The sequence below is a fragment of the Barbatula barbatula genome (genome assembly GCF_947034865.1).
Source record: "Barbatula barbatula genome assembly, chromosome: 11".
Taxonomy (NCBI): domain Eukaryota; kingdom Metazoa; phylum Chordata; class Actinopteri; order Cypriniformes; family Nemacheilidae; genus Barbatula; species Barbatula barbatula.
In genome coordinates this window covers 17,445,537-17,470,015 of record NC_136774.1, presented here as the reverse complement: position 1 = coordinate 17,470,015, position 24,479 = coordinate 17,445,537, and the positions used below count along the sequence as shown (strand labels likewise).

At 38.9% G+C, this 24,479-nt stretch overlaps 1 protein-coding gene across 2 annotated transcripts; it reads left to right on the top strand.

The window, feature by feature from the left end:
* The first annotated feature begins 330 nt into the window (after positions 1-330).
* On the top strand, positions 331-24,479 carry csnk1g2b (casein kinase 1, gamma 2b). 2 transcript variants are annotated; one of them, XM_079467155.1, is made up of 12 exons: positions 331-485; positions 3,610-3,779; positions 4,077-4,341; positions 13,881-13,950; positions 18,761-18,909; positions 19,077-19,311; positions 19,398-19,483; positions 20,043-20,127; positions 20,640-20,788; positions 20,901-20,981; positions 22,806-22,912; positions 23,024-24,479. In XM_079467155.1, exons 2-12 carry the CDS (start codon positions 3,703-3,705, stop codon positions 23,076-23,078), a joined length of 1,359 nt encoding a protein of 452 aa, XP_079323281.1. In that variant the 5' UTR covers positions 331-485; positions 3,610-3,702; the 3' UTR covers positions 23,079-24,479. The 2 variants fall into 2 exon arrangements, with proteins under 2 accessions (XP_079323281.1, XP_079323282.1); XM_079467156.1 differs by lacking the exons at positions 331-485; positions 3,610-3,779 and adding an exon at positions 21,872-21,973 and having other exon boundaries at positions 3,808-4,341; positions 23,024-23,989.

Sequence of the window (24,479 nt, the reverse complement as noted above, 5' to 3'; positions counted from 1 at the left end):
AAAAAGTGTGAATTCATTTCGGTGTACATTTTCACCGTAGTAAACAAAGTGTAAACACATACAACAGACGGACGCAACGAACTCAACGTGACAACAAATGATCACCTGTATCAGTCATTTACGACAGTAATTTCAATCCAAATTAATCTATGAATTAAAATAGCATTTCCTAAACAGACGTTGATACTGTTGATATAAAGGGAAAACATTTTATTTATTTACCGGGTGGGGTTGAAAGGGGGCTACGGGTGTGCGCAATAGTACAGCTGCATATTCACCAATGAAGGTACGCAATTTTCATAGCGTAGTCACAGCAATGGGAGTGTCGGGGGCTGACGCCGGAGCTTCGCTCACCGAGACGGGTAACGTTAGCTTAAAGAGACAACAGCGAAGCCGGGCAAGTCTTCAAGGGAGAATTAGACCACTTTTCTAGCCGTAAACAAAGGACCATGTCGCGGCATACCACGTAGGATAATCACACGCAGGTAAAATCATCTTTGTGTTCCATAAATAAAAACGCCCTCCCCCTCGTTTTAATCGAAAAATGAAAGGTTAGCTGCTAAGCGGCTAATGTGATGTTCGTTTAGCCGGTGTGTTGCTAAGCTAGTTCATTTGTGGAGGATTATTGTTGTTTGTTTGACAAGAGTTGTAGTTCCTTGACTGGTTTTCTGCGTTTCCCATTTTTATTCGTCCACGAAAAGAATATAATTTGCTTTAAATGTATCGACGTGTTTTTATCTGGTTTTATGAGTTGGTCGTTTTTAAACAGGTAACGTTAGCTAATGAAAAGGATGTTAAATAGTATTATACTTTTCAAAACACGGTGATGGTTTGGCATCAGAATATGCTATTTAGAAAGGCCATGACAGGATTTAAGATGTTGGACATAAATGAATCCTGAAAACATTTGATGGACGGATAAGATATACTTTCAGTACCAAAATGAAAATGGCTGTAAGTTATATTTGTTTACGCAGATTGAAAACGACGTTTTCTGCGTTGCAGTGGACACGCAAGTCGTCATTAGCAACTGACAGTCTGTCATTTTAAAAAGGTTAAAATAACAAGATAATGCGGATATGCCAGTGTGTAAAGTGTCGTTTAATGCACATCGTGTAAACTGTTTGGATGTTTTGTGTCCGAGATCTACCCTGTTATCAGACTTAAAATATGTCAAACGGCTCTCAGTTTCACTACAGGCCAAACAAATTAGTATGGAAAAGCACATAGTGCTCAAGGAAATAAATGACCAAGCTGCTCTCTCTATCCTCCTTTGTCCCAGGCACAAATTAACAACCCACAAAAGTTCAAACTCCCAAACAAGACCGACTTCTCTTTTGGCCATCTGAAAAAGTAGAAGTAAATGTCTTTGTTTTTTTTACAGTCGGTAACACTTGCATATCTCCTTTTTGAAAGCTTAGCTCACATTTGAGGGAGTGGTTTGTATTGGATGGAATGATGGCGAGCTTGAAAGGCTTGGTTTCTATCCATGGCTGTGTTCAATATTCTTGCGAGGGTAAACAGATTGGTAATCTTTTTATCCAGTTCTTTTGTGGGCAGAGTGGCTCGAAACAGCTGTGAACACTAACTTCATCTACACGGCAACCACTATTAATCTGTCATGCGTAGTTGTAGATTGTATGTTATTATAATCTTCATTTTGGCTTCAATGACTGTGTTTTTGAAGTAAAATGTTTTTCGTGGCTGTTGTTAATCTCTGAAATTCATCTCTTATGAACTTTCAAATTGGCAGGTGAAGTCTGTTTTTATTGAAGCCTACAATGTGAATTTGTTTTCTTATCTAGTTCGAAAGACAACTATACTAGTAGAAGATAAAACCGTATGCCTTATAATAATCACTACATGTACACTATTTTTATTCTACTGGAAAACCATATCTTGTATTTAAGTCTCATCTTTGTGTAATTGTTGTCTTGTGGCATAGCATTCCATTTCACCCTCGTATAAGCTTGTAATCAACATTTAATGGAATATAACAACTGGTGAGGTAACCAATCCCGACCCAACAAAATGCCTTATGTGCCACAGAACATGACTAACCAAACCACGTCACTTGCTTTCCCAGCCTTGAGGTTATGCACATTATGTAGCATCGCGTCAATGTGCACTTCCTTGTATTGCAACTTGCTAGTAGTGAAACACCTTTTGTAACCCGTTCTTTATTGTTCACCCTTGTGTAGCATCTACAGTAAAACAGTGTGCAGTTTAGATTGTGATAGCGATTGTGGAGATTGATCATTATAGGCTGAGATTGTAACCGTTTTCCTTTATATCTGAAAATTCAGTCCCTCTTCCAGCAACAATAACATAACGCTCTGTGTTGTAATCGGGCTATAGTGAGTTTTTGTGTTGAGCAGCTACAGTCCGAGTCCTGACCGAGTTTACATGACACAACACGTAATGTTTCTTTTGGTGCATGCATACAACAGTGAACCCGGTTGTAGCCTGATTATTATTTAAACGTGGAGAAGCCAGGCTACAGTCCCAAAAACTATATTGTATTAAAAACAGTTATTCTATTAGTACGACTTTGTTGTTTAAATGTAAGCCTAGTTGATGGATGTTTTTAGCACAGGGAGGAATCATCTTGTTTTCATCATTTTCGTAATTGTTTTTACTCAGGCTGAAATATTTTAATTTCCAAAGTCTAGAAAAAGTGAGCAGTGCATTAATCTAATGAGTTGCTGAATAAGCATTGGCATGGATTTCGAAATGAAGGACTAAATTCACCGATAAAGTGTCAACGATGTTTTTCAGCTAAGCTGTACATTGCTCGTCATCAGTTCTAGTCTGGTATCCTTTTACAGCCAGTCTCAGGACTGTTCCTATGTCAGGCAGCCATTGATCGGTTTAAGTGCTATTTCTGAAAGAAAGCAAAGCCGTCTTTCCAATACTTCTTGCATTACCTGCTCCGACTATTTTCCATTTACATTAACAGCAGTCCTCGCCCTAGAGGGGGTTGGTGGATGAGTGTAGATTAGAGATCTCTGGCCGCTTCCCCTCTCCATTATCAACCACACAGGTGTCATCAAAGTTCCTGTTGGAATTAGAAACTGATACCGGCACTGTTTGGCTTGTAATTCTCAACCCTTCTGTTCCACGCTTTGAAAATCCCATGACTTGGAGGCAGACCAGCAAAATCAGTTGGTGTACATACTGGCTCCAAATTATTGGACCACCAGAATTCTAATGCTGTTCTCCCTCTGTTTTAAAATGAGTGTTATACATTTGGTCTTTAATACTTTTTTTTAAAGAGAGGATACTTTCACATCCTGTTTATGTGCCGGGCCTAGTATGCACTGTGTTGTGGATTGCTGTTATTGATGTGTTTTATTGGACCTTGAGGGAAATGGATTCCATGCACATTGAAACCTAGGATTAGTGTTTGTGTTTCAGAGCCTCAGCCCAGCTTCCTCCGCCGCATTGATTTGTAGAGGTTGATTCTTTAAATTTGCATGACCTTAACATTTTTTACATGCATTCATATGATATGTTTCTTTTACAAAGTTTGGTGAATTCCATGTAATGAAACTTGATTGCTTTTCTGATTCTCATTGGTAATCTATTTGTCTCTTGAATTCTTTTCAGGGTAACGTCTGGGTCTGACAACAGCAGTGTTAAGGCATGAAGAATGTTCACTGTATCACCTAAGACTGACTTCAAGGACACCATGAGGAGCACATGGGGACGTTCACTGGCTGCAGTTTGGTTCCACTAGCAGGAATTGTGGATGTGTCAGTGCTGAAAACCTTGTGTGGGTGTGTGTGTGAGCGTGCGAGCGTGCGTGTGTCTGTATGTGTGCGTATGCAAGCATAACCTGCCTGCTTCAGGCAGTGACATGCTACTCTGAGGGCAACCGTACAGGAAAGTTCCCATCCAAAGGATTAATGCGAGGAGTACGCGTCCGGTGATACCCACTGCTTCTGCAGGAGAAATCCGTTTCTACTACTCGATACACAGATACTTTGAAACCCCTTCACCTGTTTTGTGTTCTTGCCATCGTCCCCACACATTCCCTGGGGGTTGTTTTTAAACCTCTCTGTTTTGCATGGCAGGGGAGTAATCGTGGAGAGGCCAGGGTATCACAAGCTTATGGATTTTGAGAAGAGAGGTGGGAAGGGGGACACAGAGGAAGGTAAAAAGATGTCTAAAGCAGCCAGTAGTAGGACTGGACATGCGGGCCGGGGAACGGGGACCACCTCTGGGGTCCTCATGGTTGGCCCCAACTTCAGAGTTGGGAAGAAGATCGGCTGTGGCAACTTTGGTGAACTCCGGCTGGGCAAGAACCTCTACACCAATGAATATGTGGCCATCAAACTGGTAAGGATTCATGCAAAGATCAAAGTTTATTTTTATTTTACATAATATAGTATAACAGCTGTAAGAAGAACAAACTGAAATGAAAAACAAAAAGAAATGCTCCAACAGCTCCCCCATCCCGACTGCACTAGTATAGATGGTTTTATCATAAACATTATTTACTATATAAATATGGCCAGGTATATTGAAATAAAACATTTTGAGGAGCGAAAAATGTTTAATGGGCAGATAAAAGGATCATTTGAATCTGTCAGCAATAGTTGCCAAAATGTTTTTTTTACTGCAGCCCCTTGTGGAGTACCAAATCTTAATGAGAATTATGGTTTTGCTCTTAGCCATGTCATTTCAGGTATTTTGCTTCACTTTATTTATATTTTTGTGCCTTGAATCTTTTTTTTTACAGAGACTGTATTTTGGTGTGAAATATTTGGGGAAAGTAAGATAAACTCCCACACACTCTATTAGCGCACACTCTATTATTATTGTTGAGTTAATTTTATTTGGCCAAAATGAACTCAATATAAACGTTATAAACATTACATTTGTAAAGAAGTGTACAGTAACTGAAACTATTGCGAAAGTATTGTATCAAGATCCAGATATTAATATATTTTTGCATATTTCCATTATGGATGTGCGTGAGTAGTCGACTAGTTGTTTAAACGGTACTTCTCCTACTAGTTGACTCTGAAAACAACAGTCATTCAAATTACTTTCATTTTAATGTTTTAAAAAAACATAGTAAAACAGTATGTTTGAAATTAAAATTCTTAATAGTTTTTAAAAGTGTATCCTTTGTGCCAATCGCAGCCCGCAGAGAAAGGACCACTTGAAAGATGAGTTGTAGGAGTGTTAACATGTAGGTTTTACGCAAACTATGTCATATCAAACTAGCATAATGTTAATCAGTGAAGCCATGCTTGACCATGCTGTAGCTTGGGTTCTTATTGCCACAATGCGGAAAACTTTAGGCATAAAACTGAAAAGTAGGTAATAATAATCTAAAGCTACATACAGTTATGTTAACAATTTTTTAATTATATATCTTAATATTTAGAATTCAATGCATGAAAAAGGGTTATTTTTTTAAATGGGGAACGTGTCTTGAGCAAACAGACTAAACTAAGCCGAGAATGTCTCAGAGATTTAGGCCTACAGAACTTTGAAATTACTTTGATTATAATGTTTATCACATAAAAGCACTTGAATAAGCATGATCGCTTAGGACTGTTATCTATGTGTCCTTGCAGAGTTTGCACAGATTCCTCATTGTTCACAAGAATTAAGCCGACTTTCATCCTAGCATTATCCTCAACAAGAACATGTCACATTAAATTGACTTGACAATCACATGCAGACTGGAGTGTTTATATATGTTCTATAAATTAATATGGACAGTCTGTTTTATAAGCGTCTTTTTTAGTTCGCTCTGCACAAGATCAAATGCTTTCTGTAGATTGTTCTTCTTGTCCATTGCGTTCTTTTCGCTTTTTTGTTTACACAACACGCATTGCTTTGTTTTATAAATAAAAATCATGATAAATGTGTCTTGTTTATTGATATAGGCTGCCTACCGTATTTATAATTTGTTTTTAAAGTGCGACATATTTAAAAAAGCTATGTTTTTCTCATTCAACATCATTTAAATAAACAAATAATGAAACATTCGGTTTTAGGCTTTTAAATAGATTGTTGATAAATATTTTAACTTTCATGATTTAAGTGAAATGGACACACTAAATTTAATTAGTTTCATTTAATTAAACTTTTGAAATCAGGAAAACCGAATATAAGAAAAGAGAAAAGCCAGAGTTTAGGACAAAATTTAATGGATTTCATTACATCATAAAGGATACATATTTTAATGACAGGCACAGACCAGCCAAAGCAAACAAATGCTCCTCTCTCTTACCACCAGTAAAATATCACATTGGGGTTAACGCATCAGCAAATACAGAAATGTTAAATGATCGTAAGGAAAGTGGAAGAGACATGCCTGTTTTAGCTACATGAAATATTGGATTTGACAAGTACGTAAAGTCTTTAATATGTAGGCTATACAAAGTTTTTGCACCGCCTTCCGTGCCATTCTTAGTTTTAGACTAGTCGGCTAGAAACTTTAGTTTCCATCCCTCTAGTTATACATTTTTTACAGATGTCTTCTATTTTCGTCAAGCAGAAATTCAGTTTTTGATTTATCAGCAGTTGCAAAAAATGTGTGTAGTTGTAGATTCTAACATAAGACAGACTGGTTTATTTTTTTACTTTCTCACAGACCCATATAGGAACTCAGTTGTATGCTTTGTGTTTAATGGAAGTTTGATAAAAGGCTATGTGTATTGAAGTCCACAGCATTCTGGTAGTGCACAGTTCTTCAGCTTTCCTCAGTGAAACACAGATAGGTTTTTACAAGTTGATTGGGCTATGCTTTAATACATTTAGTTAGTGTAACTTTGGAGATAGAATAGGGAAATGGCCAGGGCTGTGCGATTAATCAAAATTGAATCACACATCGCGATTAGCAAATGGCAAAGGGCTATGATGTGAAATGATTTGCTTATTTCACTGATTTGCTTATTTCACTTTGATGAAATGACACAATCCATGAATTCAGACTCATTTTAAATCCAAAATAGGCCTAAATAAATCAACCTGTATATGTAATATTTCAATAATAAATTGTATTGTCTATTTTGATCTAACCATCTAATGGATAAAAAGGCACAGCATCTGCTAGTAAGGTAGTGAAAGGGCCTGCAGCTGTTAAAGCCATGTTGTACTCATTCTATTAAGACTGTTTACTGCTCACTTTAGAGAATACTGAGCTGAAACTTGCCTTTACAAAAATGTTAAAAGACAATTAAAAAATCGCTTGTAATAGCCCTTGTAATAGCTTATTGAAAAGCACACAGTTTTCAGCAAGCGAAAGAAATCAGTATGACTGTTTGTTGGCACATCCTAAATTTTTAAAGGACGTTTATTGATGAGCGATTTTGTCTGGTTTTCATCTGCAAGAAATTTGATAGCACTTATTTTTTCAATTGTGTTAACTTTGGCTGGCTGGCAATGTGAGGTATAAAGTTCTTCTGCCAAAGAACAAAGATTTTGTTGATAACTAATTTGGGCAGTACCTGCCGATAACAAATAATTAACGATAGTTTTTATTATTGATTCTGAATCCAAACATAACACTGAGTAAAATAGCAATGAAGTTTATAAGGCTACAACAATAAACAGCATTGCCATAAAACTAATGTTCCTTTCAATAAAACATATAAACATTAACTATCTTAGTATTAAACTCCACAGTATGTTTTAAACAAAAATTTCAAGTAGGCGTTTTCTACATTGACAATTAAAAAGAATTCTTGCATCAAATTAATGACAACTGAGAGATCAATTGTTATATCTGTTATTTTACAACATTACATACAGTTTTTACTTGGACATAGCCTTGATGAGCATTGTCTTATGAAAATACTATTCTTTAAAAGCTGCGTCATAAATGAGTACATGATATGAATGGCGTCATCTGCTTCTATCACTGTAAACATAATTATCAACACAAGAATACAAAGCGCTCTGACAAACTGGTCTCTTAGCAATATTTGGGAGTGTGTGCCTATAGAGTCTCTGCAGACTCCGGAGGGGGAGCTCCTTAAGCCATTAATACTGTGGCACATAGATTTGCTGGCTCTCTGTTAAAACACTTTGTGAGATTTACTTTATAGTCTTATCACGTAAAATATAAACATGACCTCTGTTATTTTGGCGATGTACTATATTGTTGTGTGTATATGCATGTGTCGTCACTTAAAAAAACGACATTAACATTTGAGCCGATCGTGTTGCCACAGAAATCTCTGTATCTGTTTTGTGTTGCGGACGCAGGGGGCACACACGCACTCACACAAAAGTATTATTGATAAATGCCTATACCCATACTACAGCCGTGACATTTAAACATTTTTGCATGTATTTTCTCTCATATTGTCCTTGAGCTAATAGTCTACTAATGTTAGCGCGCTCACAAAAAATACTGCTGTTCTCCATTATTTCAGAATACAGTAAAATAATTATTTGATATATATATATATATATATATATATATATATATATATATTTAATGGTTCAGTCCAGTCATCAATGGCAGGTGCTTGTAAATGGTGTTTTCAGAATTATCCGTCAGTGGTAAAAATAAATCTGTCAATGCCGGAGAATTTTCGGTTAATGCGACATCTGTCCTAATGCTGTCGCATTCAAAACTCAATTTTTCTGTCTGGTAGGTGTGAGGAGATTTTACTGCCCTTGTGGACTATCATCACTCAATCGTTTCTGTATTATCATCGTATTTTCATTTGCAGATCTGCACTTGGCACATAGACGCAACCAAAGGATTTCTGAAAGTACTTTTGACATTTTCATTGTGCTGCATCCAAACAGAAGCTCAAAGTTCAGTGCTATTTAAAGTCCATGTTGTGTTTTATTGTTTGATAGGACTTTGATAGGGATCATATTAGGCTGTTGATGTTCTGGGAAATGACCGTCGAGTAACTCTGCACCCTGAGCAAAGGATTGTCATAGACACACTTAGTCGCCCTCCCTACCGAATCCTTCAGAAAAGGATATGATTATCTTTGCATTAGTTACGTCAAAGGCGTTATTATCTTTGCATCGTTGCCTATTCAAATCCTTTTTTAAAGCCAAGCACTGTAATTATTTGCATACGATGATGGACCCGTGAGGTACAGTTTTTCAACTGTTGAAGGGGGAATTATTTACAATTAAATCATTTTCATTTATATGCGATCATGTATTAAAATATAATATAGTGACACGCCGAATGCTGCATGTCTGTTTAACCTTCACGACTGCTGTCATATAAATATTCTCATTGTTTGATTGTGACAAATCTGACAGAGCCTGAAAATTAGCTGCATTAATGCTGATGTTTGCTCCAGATTTCGTTCAGCAAGTTTAGGATTAACTCCGAGTCCCAATATTTCCAGTTCTGGACATGTTCGCATTTCTACCGTGTCCCACCCACATAAACCCCATTAGAACAGGTCCAACGTAGGATCGTCGTCGATATACAATTTGCCTCCAATATTTTGATCAAATTCGCTTTGCCAGTTAAGGAACGCTGCTAACAGGTTTGCAGAGTTTTTATTAGCAGTTCTATTTTTTCGTTTGTTCCTTGTTTTGTGGCAACCGCACCTGGAGCAAAGGTGAACACCAGTGTCGCACGTCTGTACCACGTGATCATAAGAAAGAAAAGAGCTACAGTTAGTCTCTGCTCTTTGACCGAGTCACAGTAAGGGTGGAAAAAGAAAATACAAGAGGAGCTGGAGAGAGAATACAGCTGATGAAGGCTTCTTTGTTCTACGGTTCTTGTCGACACAGTGCTGCAGTCAGTCCATACTGAGAGGCTCACCGGGGACCCAGAACAGAGTGAAAGAGTGGAAACACTCGTCATTGCACTCTCTGTCTTTCTCACACACATTTCACTTGGGGATCCCAGTTGTGTAACACATGTATGACAGCTTCCAAAACAGCTACTTAATACAAGAGCTCTGGTTTGTTTGATCGAACCTGTGGTCGCGGATGTCAGTGTAAGAGATCCTGTGATGGTTGTCCGGTGTTCCTGTGTATTTGATTTCTGTGCAATACGAGTTGCTCGTGCCCCACCCATATACAGTCTGTCTTTCATTCTGCACTCTTGTTCATCTTTTTATTATTTGTTGAGAGTGAGAGAGATGAGTTTCCAGAATGAACGGATAAATTGGCAGGTGTCTAGGCAAGAAGATTGGTTTTGTCATGGTGTCCATTAGCACTTGTTTAATAATGAATCACTGGATTTTCTATCCAGTGATTGACAGCTTCTGTCACATGACTGATAGTAACCAGACCCCAGAGAGCGAAATCTACATACTCGTCCCTATATGGGTGGTAAAATATTTTAATAATAATACAATCTTAATTTCACGTAATACACATTCAAATCTGTCTACGTTTCTACCAGATGACTTTTCTTTAGTCGTATAGAACTGCATACTTCCCAACTTGACAGACAAATGAAACAGGTAGTGATCAAACTTTTGTTGAAACTAGTAACTTTGTATTAGCACCTATTGTACTATTGCTCCCGAACTCTTTGTAAGTCGCTTTGGATAAAAGCGTCTGCTAAATGAGTAAATGTAAATGTAAACCCTACATCCCTCTTGTTTTTTATGTAGGAAGTGGTGAATGATTGCATTTGAAGTGATTCCCTTTTTACATTGCTGAACAATGAAGAATGTTACCATTTAAGTTTTTTCAATGATCTAAATCCCCTTTGGTTTACCTTGTTGGTGCCGCGTGTGTTTGTCTTTAATTTTAAAATGTTAATTGTAGACGCATAGACGCAAGGTTATGAAATGAGTTGCTTGTAACATCTTCTTATTAAGCAAACGATTAATTCAATCTGACTAGATTAGGCCTGTCACATCTGCTCCTCAACTGCACGGTGAATTACCGACTGCTCTGGAATCCCGTTTTAATGCCCTCAGGCCGGTCACACTAGTGACAGTGGTACCAGTCTGTGTACCAGCTCAGCTATTAGACCTCTGCAGCTGTTCTCGCTCCATCTGCAACTCTGAAATCGGATCTAGAGCTATGAGGATGAATAAGGTGGACACAGACCAGCTGTTTCTGTCCTATCCAGACTCCTTAACACCCATAAAGACTTGAGATTTATGGTTATAGGGTCGTTCGCTACTGCTGGCTTTGAGGTTTTCAAGAGAAATGCATCATTTGAGTATTGATCTAAATGAACCCTATTTACTTAATTCTTCTGGTGTTGTTGTGCAGGGTTCATAAGTGCATGGTATTATTTTATATATTAATTGATCAATGAATAAGCTTTTGTGTGCTTTTCTGGTGATGAAATGAGTGATATTAGCCTGTCCAATCCGACCTGATGGATAGAATCAAATCCCACACTATTTTCTTTCACTGGGAATTACTCAAATTATAGAAATGTCCATTTTGTTATTGTTTTAAAGTGCAGATTTTTCTAAAGCATAACCAATACTAAAAATGTGATCTTTGTTCTTCCTAAAAATGCTTTTAAAACATTTAAAAAATATCCATAGCACCTCATTCTCTTGCCTGCTGGCTGCGCAGACTGCGCAACCTGCCCTTCTTAGCCTGAGTCAGCATTGTCGATGGAGCCCCACCTGGCTTTTCTAACACATCATCAAAACATATCTACACAGTTGGCATAGCAGGTGCTACCAGAAGTGCTGTCTCATTTAGTTTGGGACATATTTTAGGAAGAGTTGTTAATGTGGACTTAAGTCTCCTGCTACCTTGTGTGTTTGGTAGTGCAAAATAATCTTAGTCACCTATTCATCCAGATGATAAGAGCTATGGTATTTACATTTTGGCACATGTGAAAACTTGAACAACGCTTAAGTGATTGTGCGTAAGGGCGCAGGGCCGCAGGCATCCCATTAATATGAGATCATGGACAAGCTTTTTAATGGCATTAAAGCCTCTTTTAAAGGTAAAGTTGCTTTTAAAGGTTGCCCCCTCTTGCTTGCTTACAGTGTTGGCTTTTTAGGAGAAACGCACTTGCTCAAACCTTGGTCAGGTGAAAATAAACTTTCTGCTTTAGTTTAGACTTGTAGTGGTTGTTTGTAGAACACAGATTGGCTGTCTACATGTGTACGCATGCAGACAGTTGAGGTAAACAGTTTAAATAAAGTATTGCGTCTTTCATATTAATGTCAATAAATGCTTTCATTAACATGAAATCATAATATGCATTTCACTCAAATGTTCATATTGTTCAGTCATATTGTTATTCAGAGAAAAAACATCCTGTTTATAGCAGAATTACGTGTTTGCAAGAACTGAAACTTTGAAAAATGTTTGCATAGGATTGCAGTGTTTCAGATCATTTCCATCTCATTGTAGTTTAGCCTAAGGCAAAAATACCACACCACAGCTTGACACAGGATGGCTCTTAATGCAGACAGGGCTCAATGATAAGGTTTTTTGCTGCTAACCCGGTTAAGCCAGCAGGTCGGTTGGCTTGGTTTCACAAGATGTTTTCATGTAACTCCATTTTATAAATTCTATACAGGAAACTAGATAAACACACACTGAATCGTATTCATGTGTCATATTATTTATAAAAATATCTGCACGAGCAATGGTAGTACTGTTTTTTTTTATGCAGATTGTAAGTTTTTAGTCATTTACTGAAATCTCACATATTTCATAATCTTTTTCACCTCCTTTACTCTCAACTGGGACATTTTGAATGTAAATTCTGGTGTGTATAATCTGTCCGATCCCTGTTCTTCTCTTCCTGGAAGAGCTGTGTGTTTCTCTGAGCGCTGTTACATCACAGCTAAACAGATGCAGCCCTGCACCGCTGTGTCTGCATGCATTCTGAGCGGGTAACATGAGCAGGATTGAACCATTTGAACCCAGAACACTGAACCCTCTTAATCTGTAGTGTTATAACCACCCAGCCATTACAGTATTGGTTGTGAGTATCTGAAGCTGTGTACAGGCTGTGAAAAGAGATAAATGTGTTTGATATGTTTACTGAATATACTGAAGGATTTGAATCTAGCCACAACATTTAAAACATTGAATCGACAGCAAGAAATGTGCAGAATAGTCACAGGGACATGTTTTCTACGGGCACTTTAGTTTGTAGTGTACCCTCAGTTTATGGGCCACCCCATCTGTGTTTGAACCCATCACTTTTGTATTTTCCAGAACTTGAATCACAGGATATTACATCATTAAGCTCATGTTTCTTTTGGGGTGATGTCAGGTGTGCTCATCTGTAGTGAAGTGGATGCTCCTTAACCTAGAGCCCGTTTGAGGCCAGCCTGCTGAATTTCAGCGGCTCTGTAACATGACTCCCAGACCCGACCTCGGTTGAGCACTCGCACTGTGTTCTCTGTTACAGACCATTAACCATTGGAAAGTTTTTCCAAGCGATCTCTCTAGAGTTTTATAAAGATTGCAGGGATGGATTCCTATAGTAGAAAGCAAAGGTGGGTGGATGGTGGAACAGTCTCAGCTAGTTTGGCCGTGAGAACTGATGCAAGGGTTTGCATCTCTTTTCAACTCCCACCGCTGTTTTAAGCAGAGCATGTGATCTTTGTCATCTCTGTTTTGCAGATTTTGATGATTTCAATAAAGTCTAATGAACACTACTCCGTTAGTACTTTTTTCAGTTTGTCTATGGCTGTGACCACGCTTGAGTGCTTAATCCTGTTTGCACTGGCTTTGGGTTTTAAGGGGACTGACAACCATATTCTGTTTATCCTAGATTGACAACAGTTTGTTCGCACACCAAAAGAGCTGTGCTGTTTAGGTTTCATCCTAAATTATTTCATCTTTACCATTTATGTACTGATAAACATCTTTATCTAGTCTGTACTAATATGTGATACTGATGTTTATTTCTTTATTTGTCACTGATGATTTACCAATAGTTCCTAATGCCCAGCCTTTCTGTTTTTCTCTTTCAGGAGCCAATCAAATCCAGAGCGCCACAGCTCCATTTGGAGTATAGATTTTATAAACAGCTGGGAAATTCAGGTAAGAATCGCAGCCTTATCGAAATAGCTGTGTTATGTGGTTTATGAAATGCTACCACCTCCTCTTCCGGTGTGAGATTGAACGTCTTTCAGTTTTGCGCTGAGAATTATGGGGGCGGCGAGCTGCTGTCTTTGATGTGGCTGCTTCACCCATCAGCAGAAAATGAGATGGGGAGATTAAAGGGGGATGTCAGGTTATCCTTAGTGGGTGATGTGAGCAAAACTTTATGATGGTATGACCATAGTAGTTCTTACTTTGTGTGTAATGACTCATAATGTGTCTCCGCCTCTTGGATTAAAATGATCTCTTGCATTATGAATGAGGAAATAATGGATTAAATCACGGTGCGGGCGAAGAGCTACACCCAACCGTTTTGATTGTAATTACCACACGTTAACAGAGCCAGGAGGATGAACTTTGATCCTTTTAAGTCCTTCAATGAAAAGGAGGAGCAGTTTATACAAATCCTTGGTGCATTTATCCGTTTGATCACTGGAGCAGAAGGTTGACTGGACCGATTCGCTATACACGCACGCAAACTTATGAGCGGCTAGTATTCGCATAGACACATAGCCACCACTCACACACCACTACCCAGCAATGCAATGATCTCATTCACCGAATGCATGTCTCCAGAGCAGAGATCTGATCTTCTGCCAGCTCACTGGAGCCACTGCTGCGCCCCTGCAACATTAATAGCCAAAGAAAATGCTGTGAGCGAGGCAGGCCTGCTATATTTATAACTACACGACTCTTCGTGGCGTGGTTGCCATTATCAAATGTCCAGCTCGTGACTGGATCCCCTACAGCGTCTCCAGTAGTGTACCGAGAGGAAATATATGAGATTGGTGTTATGATCCAGATTTGGTTGAAATTGAAAATTTTCACAAAGATTAAAAGAAGATTCAGGACTGAAAGGTCTTTGGCTTCTTTTTGTTGTCAAATCATTTCTTCCCTGCAGGATTACTGGTGCAAGACATATTTAGAGCTATTTAAAGGGAGGGATAGTTCACCCAAAAATCATTACTTTCTTCTGCAGAACATAAATGGAGATATTTTGAAGAATGTTGGTAACCGATTGACGGCAGTACGCAGTGACTTCTGTTGTATGGACACAAAACCAATGCAAGTCAATGGTTACTGCTGTTTTTCGGCTACCATCATTCTTCAAAATATCGTCATTTGTGTTCTGCAGAAGAATGTAAGTCATACAGGTTTAAAAATGACAAGAGGGTGAATAAATGATGACATAATTTGCATTTCTTTGGGTGAACTGTGCCTTTAAGGAGTTTTTTAATATAGGCCAACAAAATAACATTTTCTCTCTAAATCTTTTGTATTCTTGAGATGAAAAGATCTGGGATATAATAACTATATTGAACATGACAGCTCTCGGCTCAGTCCAGGTTTTTTTCTCCTAAAATATACAACATTGTTGCTTAAGCCTTGTCGCTAAAAATAAAGTTTTGATGTTGGCTCTTTTGTGTGGTTGCTTCGGACTGAATGCGTGACTTGCGGTCAAAGGATCTTTCCTCCTTTTCTTGGTCCATGTAATTCATCCTGGATCAAGTCTTAAACCACAAGACAGAGTCCCAGGACATACCAATATAAACTGGGATGAACAAAAGACCACCAGGCATGTGAGATGTTTAGCCCTCAAATCAAATAGTGCATTTAAGACTCCGTGGTAAAATTCGGATGTAAATATTTTATGATGATACGTAACCACCCCAGACCTTCTAGTTTCCCGGCAGAGATTCCTTTGAGAGGATCTAACACTCTGAGGCTTGTCTTAAGCCACAGGAGGACTCCAGATCACTTAAACATACAGCTAAAGAAGAGTTACAGTAATTCTCCAATGACCTGGAACGAGTGTAGGTCATCTTAGGATGCCTCTCAGGGTCTGTTGCTCTGGTGTCTTGTACCCTCTTTCTTATATTTTGATATTCCACTGGTACTTTGTTAGCAAATCAGGTCTCTTTTGCCACCTGTTTGTTTAGTTTTGTATAATAAATGTCCTGCGGTATTTATTCTTCTGTGAGATATAAAAAGCTTCAAATGTCATTTAGCTCATGTGTGAGTCTTTAAGTGATGGTTCACCCCAAAATTATAATTGTCATCATTTACTCACCCTTTTGTCATTTCAAACCTGTATGACTTTCTTTCGCAGAACACAAAAAAAAGATATTTTAAAGAAAGTTGGTAACCCGAACAGCACTGACACGCATTCACTTCTATTGTATGGACACAAAACCAATTTAAGTGACTGGGTGCCAGTTAACACCATGCTTCAAAATATTTTCTTTTGTGTTCTGCGGAAGAAAGAAAGTCAAACAGGTTTGAAACTACATGAGGGTGTGTTAATGATGACAGCAGTCGATTTAGAGTGACCTGTCACTTTAAAAGGTCTGCATAGTACAAGAAAACGGTTACGGTACCATCAGAGCTTTTTTGCAGTGTAGGCTGTGAATGTTTTATGCAGCAGGCCGTATTACTCAAACCCTCTCATCCCGTGAATCACGCTAGGACCTGTGCCTACAGAAAGATCACGTTTCTTCATTCTTCACTGTCGTCCAGCTAATGGAATCACGGCCTTGTTCTCCGGCTGCATGCTGAATCTTTAATACTCAGCCTTCACTCGGCTGGCACGGGGTGGCATGTGCGCTAGACCGACATTCCAGTGCATCTGCTGTGAGTGGACATGTGTTTGATGAACAATGAGTTGTTGTTTTCTGGGGAGCTCGATTAGTGACGTGAAGGTTTTGTGTGGGGTTTTGAGAAATTGTTAGTGATTTTTGTGTTGGCTCCAAGACCGGTAACTTGGACTGTGTAAAAAAAACAACATGATTGCCCACATAACATTATCACAAGCATTACTTTTTTCATAGTTTCTTTTCAAAGTTTACTTCTTTGTAGGACTGTGCGATTCGGGGAAAATATCGAATTGCGATTTCTGTTTCTTTTTCTTTTTGACAGACATTGCGATTGGCTCAGTATTGTCAATGGTGTGCAGCACAGTATGGGTATAGTTACCCTGCTGAAAGAAAACAATAAAACCCATCACAGAAATCCTAATTGTTTCCAATAAAACCATTCCTTTTTTTGCATTATTCAAATAGGCATTACTTTTGTTCTGTTGGTTCCCAGCTGCCAGATTAAATCACATCAATAGAATCCAAAAACCAGTGTACACTATTATAGTTTCCATTTAAACAAATACAACTCCCGTTATAACCCTTAAATCCATAAAATGTTCTATTGAATTATTAGAATAGTAGGCTACATTTTTCTGGCTGATTTATTCATATTTAAGTATTTGACATGTAAAAAACAAGTAGAAAATGTGCCGAATGTTTCACTTCATCCAAGTGAAAATAGAAAAACAGTTTTGAAAATGCTAACTTAATTGAAACGCGGAGCCAGGCGTGCGATGACACAGGTTGTGCGAGTGCATCAAGCCTCCTCCATATTGCCAGATGCGCTTGTGGAGACTTGTGGTTTAGACTCGACTCAAGTATAAACAAGCGAGTATGACACAGGACAGGGTATGTGTGCAGTGTTCTGAATTGGAATTTTCTTTAGAATTCTCCATATTCCCTCCCTCTGTTTGCTTTTTTAATGACTGGTTTACACAGTTGGCTACAGCAGTGCTGATTGGGCATACCGGGGGTGTGTCACTCAGTTTGTTAGCACGAATGCCACTCAAAGCAGGCTTGGAAATATGTATTTCATAATTTTTCAGGCTGTGATTGGCAAGTCGCAACGTCTCACATTGCGATTTCGATGAATCGTTCAGCCCTGCTTCTTGGAATATTTCACATCTTTGGTATAACCATTTTAACGGTAATAACCCACAATGGCCTTGTTTACAATTCAAGGAAGCCTTCCGGCCGGGCATGGTTGTAATTTTCTCTCTTTGGTGTTCACGTTGGGTTTAAACTTCAGATCTAATGCTTTGATGAGTCAGCTTCCTGGCTGCACTCTTGCCTTGGGCATATCCATCATCACTGCGGTTTCCAAGCAGATCTGGCTAGCCAAAGCGCAGGCATGTTTTGCGCCCCCACCCGTGGGAATGACGTTTGGCAGATCAGGTGAATCCTCCTTTAATCCCCCCGGTGCTGGGGTTTCCTAGGCTCACAGTGTGTGTATGCCACATGTATCTCTGAGCATTGGAGGAATCTTTAGAACACAAACAGGAGGTGACTTAAATTGGAAACACAGGCCATGGGCAGAAGTATGTGTCCTTGAGGTTTTTTTGAGAGTGCAACAAATAAAATAATCCCGTTTGACACCTGTTATTTGTAATGTATTATTTGAATGGTGACAAAAGAAATAGCACAGATGCCTCCGAAACCGTGAATCATGAATCGGAAGGTGTTGTGGGGCCTGTATGTGTTTCTGTGTGAGTGAGAGAGATCGCTCAGCTGTTTTACAGCCCTCTACAAACTATCTGAGCGTGAGATAGCCGTGGCTCTTTCATGATGTTCTCTCTCTCCTAGGGCTTGTTAGTCATGTTTTGTTCAGGGTGGTGTAATTATGGGTCCTATCAGAGACAGTAGGCTTACGGTCTCTGTACTGGAGGCTAAACATTTGGTCATGTGAAGAAGATAATGCAAAACAGTTCTCAAAGACAGTTTCTTGGAGAAAAGACGAGATGAGTTCAAAAGGCTCTTATGTTTGTTTGAATAAACAGTTTGTATATGTAGGGTAGATGCTGTATTAAAGCTGTATGTTTGGGCAAATTTTTGCAACCCATGTTGTTTGTATTTGACCAGATTGATGAAGCATCTTCTCACATTTGTTATTGCAGAGGGGGTTCCTCAGGTCTTTTACTTCGGGCCTTGCGGTAAATACAACGCTATGGTTCTAGAACTGCTGGGGCCCAGTTTGGAGGACCTGTTTGACCTCTGCGACCGCACCTTCTCCCTCAAGACCGTCCTAATGATAGCCATCCAACTGGTAAGCATCCTGTCATACAGCCAGCGAGCTTCTCTCAGCACTTTTGTTCTCATTAAATGTTTAGGATTTCTTTGGCTTTAATGGTTTCTTAATCGTCCTACTGATTTATTTAGCTCTGCCGTATTGGTTTTGTTAGTTTCATCACGCACATCATCCTTGTTTTTCAGATAACGCGGATGGAGTTCGTTCACACACGGAGTTTGATTTATCGAGACGTCAAGCCCGAGAATTTCTTGGTGGGCCGGCCGGGCTCTAAGAGGCAGCACACCATTCACATTATCGACTTCGGCCTTGCCAAAGAATACATAGACCCCGAGACCAAAAAACACATCCCATACCGGGAGCATAAGAGCTTGACTGGCACCGCTCGATACATGAGCATCAACACACACTTGGGGAAAGGTGAGCTTAATACTTGACCTCAATGCTTCAGTAAACTGCCCTTTTTTAGTGGGGTGTGCATACATTTATTTGATTTCTTCCATCAGAACAAAGCAGAAGGGACGATCTGGAAGCACTGGGGCATATGTTTATGTATTTCCTGAGAGGCAGTTTGCCCTGGCAGGGCTTGAAGGTTCGTACTTCTTTTCCAACAACGCATCTATAATTTCTTTTCTTCTCTAGTTTCATTTTCAAGTCATGTCTTCATTTATGGAGGTGTGTGTGTGTGTGTGTGTGTGTTTGATTTGAACCTACTCATTTGCAACTGGTCTTTGTTGTGGTCTTACTAAAACAATCCACAGGATAACGTCTGCGTCTTTTATTTTCCACACGAAAGCTTGATGACACAGCAACACATGCACATATCAGCTGCTCGTGTTACCTCAGTTGCTCAGCCATGTGTCAGAGGAGTGCTACAGGGCCGTAGCGTTAGCTTTTGAACGCACGCGCACTATTATTAAATCATTACTAGAATAGATGTATGGTACTATGAGAAGGAAAAGTACAAAAAGTAAATCTCCTTTTTGTGTGTCATTGACATTTCAATAAAATTAGCCTTTGGCAATATCTTGCCCAGGATTTGTGTGTTGCATGCGTCTGATTACATTTAGGGAAGGTTTGCATATTTTATGAGAATTTGTGGGATCGCTCGTAAGTATTAAAGGATTCATTTCTGTGTTTTTCCCAAATAGGCAGACACTCTGAAGGAACGTTACCAGAAAATAGGGGACACCAAGCGAGCTACACCAATAGAAGTGCTTTGTGAAAGTTTTCCAGGTTTGTGCATTCGATTCGGCAACATTTATATGCACTTTCGTTAATAGGACACTGATCGCATCTAAGACTGGAGGTGCTTAAAGGTCCAGTGTTTTAAATATAGCGGCATGTAGCGGTGAGGTTGCGTATTGCCACCAATGGCTTACTCCGCCCTGCCCTTTTTAAAGCAGTGCACAGATAACTGCGTTCTCTAGAGTAGTTTGTCCATTTAGGCCTACTGTTGAAACAACATGGCGAATTCCATGCAAGGGGACCATCAGTTTATGTAGATAGAAATGGCTCATTCTAAGGTAATAAAAACCCAACGTTTCTTTATGTAAGGTCTTTTTACACCTCTGCAGACATGGTTTTGTATATTATATTGTATTTGTCAATAGATCCTCCAAAAAATTGCAACCTTAATCTCTAGAAAATGTCAGACTAAATATTTCAAGTCTTTTTCACATTTTGAAATTATTCCAAACACATTGGTGTATAAAGTCAATGGTCTTTTCCTGTTTCCCCTACTGCAGAAGAGATGGCCACCTATCTGAGATATGTGAGAAGACTGGACTTCTTTGAAAAACCTGATTACGATTACTTGAGGAAAATCTTCACCGATCTTTTCGACAGGAACGGCTACGTCTTCGATTACGAGTACGACTGGGTCGGCAAGCCACTCGTGAGTTTGTTTTCTTACTTCCTCAAATCTCTTCTTCTTTTAACACCTTTGTCATGCTGCTTCAGATATATTTGGATGTGCTCAACGGTGAAATCACTGTTTTCTTTTACAGCCTACACCTATAGGCCCCATTCCCACAGACACGCCTCAGCCCAGCAGCAGAGACAAAGCACAACAGCAGACCAAAAATCAGGTGAGAGATGCGCACATATAACTTGTACATGTCTACCTCATCTAATAAGAGGAGCGCAATATATCGTACCTTCCGGGTGAAGCACTGAAATCTGTAGTATTGCAGACCTCATTTAGTGAGTGCAGGGCATATCTGGCACTTAGCTGGTATAGGCCGGATAACTTGAAGTAGACTCTTTAAGCGGTTGTTAAGTGCATAATGCTCATTCAGACAAATATAAGTCTAGTTTATGCTTTTTACTTTGACACTTTTGGACATAAGGTAACACTTTGGTTGATGTTTTTGGAGTTACCACACAGGTTTTTCACTGTGTTGAAGATCAGAAATATTAGTGCAATTGGTCGATGCGATGAAAGACTTGTTATTTGTGACTTGGTCAATGTGAACAAATGTATTTGAATGAATGGCTGCTTAAAGACAAAGTTGACTTCTGGATTGGAAATCTGGATTGTTTTTGGATCTCTTTTTGTCTTGAAATCATAATGATTGTGAAAGAAGTGGAAGAAACTGTTGGCTGTTGATTTGTCAAACAAACAGACAGTTTGCTATATACCTCTATACGCTCTTCTGCTTGTGCTTGCATCTTTAATAGCTAATGTAGAGGAACTTTAATAACATTAGCGCTCTAGTTTTTATTGTAAAATCACATGTTGATTTCTTATAGTAGCCTTTCTTAATTCTGCATGTTTGTTTGTTTGTCTTTTTATTTAATTCACTATTAACTATTTAATCTCAGCATTGATCAGGCTTCTGCATGTGAGATGTCTGCCTTTTTTAATGTTTTTTTTTGTTTGCACTTGACCGCCGGTCCCCTAAATCTGCACCCACAACCTGCTCCCTCTCCCCACTTCACTCTTTCCTACCCATAATGCTCTTCCACTGTCGGTCAGTCACCTGAACCCAAAGGAAGTGAGTCCCAGCCCACTCCAGTGACCACTAAGGAGACGCTGGGGTCGCATCTCACAGTGGATAGGTTGGGGGGCTCAGTGCAGGTACTGCTTGCGCTTAATATGTAGCACAAACGCTTTTGAGTGTATTGTGTGTGTGCCTTCTGGCTGCTTTCTGTTTATCTTTTGCAGACTGATTAATCCATTACACTGGGTTTGGCTCCTCTGAGCATCAGTGCATGCTACTGATGGCTGCGTCGTCATTCCTTGTTCATGTTTATTTATTTTAAATAGATGCCATCAAGCATTTTATTTATAATAAACCTTGCGTTGTGATAGGATCTTATGGGTGCTGATAGAGCTGAAAGAGAAACTTACCATTTATTATTTTCTTTGACTACAAACTCCTTTGGTTTAATATTTGCAAGCTTGTTGTTGAGACTCAAGCACCACCTAGTGTTGGTTTTCAGAATCTAGAGCTTGAAATCAGTCAACGTTTTTTTTTATTTCAAAAAGTAGAAAGAAATTGCTGGACAGTTCTACATTTGTATGTTCCTGGCCAAATATCAGCCATTTCATGTGTTTGACAAGATTTTCTGTGGTCTAAACAGGTCTCGGGGTATAAACATCCAAAACTTATATTTTTTAAATATAATGTTTTTAATAATCTAGACCTTGAAATCAAGTTTTTTCAAAAAGTATAAAGAAATCGCTGGAGAGTACTACTTCTGTATGTTCAGCCATGTCATGTTTTTGACAAAACTGTTTCTCACTTCCGAAAGAAGTGAGCTTCTATAGTCATAGAAATGACAGAGACGGATGAAAGATTTATAAGCAGGGTTAATGGTTTAGTGTATCTACGACGTTACACACTGGACTAAAATCTTTATTAATGATTTTGTGAAATGTGTTGATATATCGTCTGTGTGGTCGTCAGGTCATGAGCTCCACAAATGGAGAGCTGAACACGGATGACCCAACCGCAGGACACTCCAATGCCCCCATCACCGCACCTGCTGAAGTAGAGGTGGCAGACGACACAAAGTAAGCCTGGAGTCGTCTTCTCAAAGCTCATTCGCACTGACAGGGATCTTTGCCCCCTTGTAGCTGTATTGTTGGTCATTGTTTAATATATTTTTCCCGCTGTTTCTCCAGGTGCTGTTGTTTCTTTAAACGAAGAAAGAGGAAAGCCCTCCAGAGGCACAAGTGATGAAGAGAGCTTTTAAGAACTTGAAACATTCTGGTCACTGTCAAGTTTAAAATGCAAGCAAATACACGGATCTCTCTTTCTTTCTCTCTATCTCGCTCTCCCAGTGCACGTCAGTCTTTAAAAAACGCTTGGCCACTTAATGGAGTGCAAATGAATGTTGTTGACTGTACAACAGACTCTGGATCCTACAAAAGAGAATAAATGAAGATGTGTAAAAGAATATCACACAGAAACTAATGAAAATGATAATAGAAAAAGATGAATAATGATGATACATGAACAGATGCTATTTGAAACAGTTGGTGTATTCTAGATTCCATGCAGATTGTGCATCATTTTTTGATCGGGGATGAAACGTCAATTGATGGAATGGTTTAGGTTGTCTTAGGAATAGGTGTTATATGTGGCAAACGTGAGGGCAGGACTCGACTCGAGCACTGGAAATGACACCCACAAAGAGACGCATTTCATCTCAAACAATTAATTTTCTGTTTCTTTTCAGAGGAATCCCTGGGCTGTACCCTGTAAAGCAGTTGTAGTGTCCTCAAAATGATTTTCTTGTTTTTTATATAAACTTCCATTTCCTTTTTTTTGTCAGTGTGAACTCTGTAGTACAGTTACTGGCCTCGGGTACTGTGTAGGACGGAGAGACAAATGGATATGATTTTCTTGTCAATGTTGTTATTGCACTTTTGGGAAAAAAGAAGGCAACGCAGTGGACTTGAAATTAAAAAGCAGATTAAAATGTTGAAATGCAAACGGATGTGGGAGCATTCCTACACAGGGCTGATATCTGTTCAAGGACTGTTTAAGGAAAAGATGATGTATTTCAGTTTTAATTCTCACATAAAATTTATTTACCAGGAAATCATAGTTTGTGCCTTTCCAAGTAAAATGTTTAAAAATTATGCAAATGTTTTGTGATTGTTTTTGTCTAAGTGTGTTTCTGTTCATGGTATGCTGATGTTTGGCATTAGTACGGTTATATTTCCGTTGGCTCCAATATGACTTTCCTTAGGTGCTTTACTCACTAATAGGTGAGTTTACAAGCAAAATTTACATTTCCAGATAAGCCCGATCAGTCAGGTGTGTTTTGGATATTGTTTGTATAGTATTTCATTCAGTTATATTTGAAGGCATAATACACAAATATATGTGTGTGCACGTGATCGGGATGGGACTACCTCCAAATCATTTAGAGCATGACAAAACAGTGTCAATTTGTGTGTGTACAATTTAACAAATGCTTATTGTCAATTCAATTGCTAATTCAATTTGCAGCAATACCTCCAACACAGGAAAACATTTATTAAGGACAACATATCAGAGATGTTTATACATTTAACACTTAAAGGGACATTTCAGCAAGAAATAAAAACCCTGTCATAATCATTCACCCTC

Bases quoted from the DNA above. Each gene is read 5' to 3' on its own strand.
- csnk1g2b (XM_079467155.1), top strand. From the start codon at position 3,703: ATGGGGACGTTCACTGGCTGCAGTTTGGTTCCACTAGCAGGAATTGTG. The intron at 13,951-18,760 runs GTAAGAATCGCA...TTGTTATTGCAG, and splicing joins TAAACAGCTGGGAAATTCAG to AGGGGGTTCCTCAGGTCTTT. The intron at 19,312-19,397 runs GTGAGCTTAATA...TTCTTCCATCAG, and splicing joins CAACACACACTTGGGGAAAG to AACAAAGCAGAAGGGACGAT.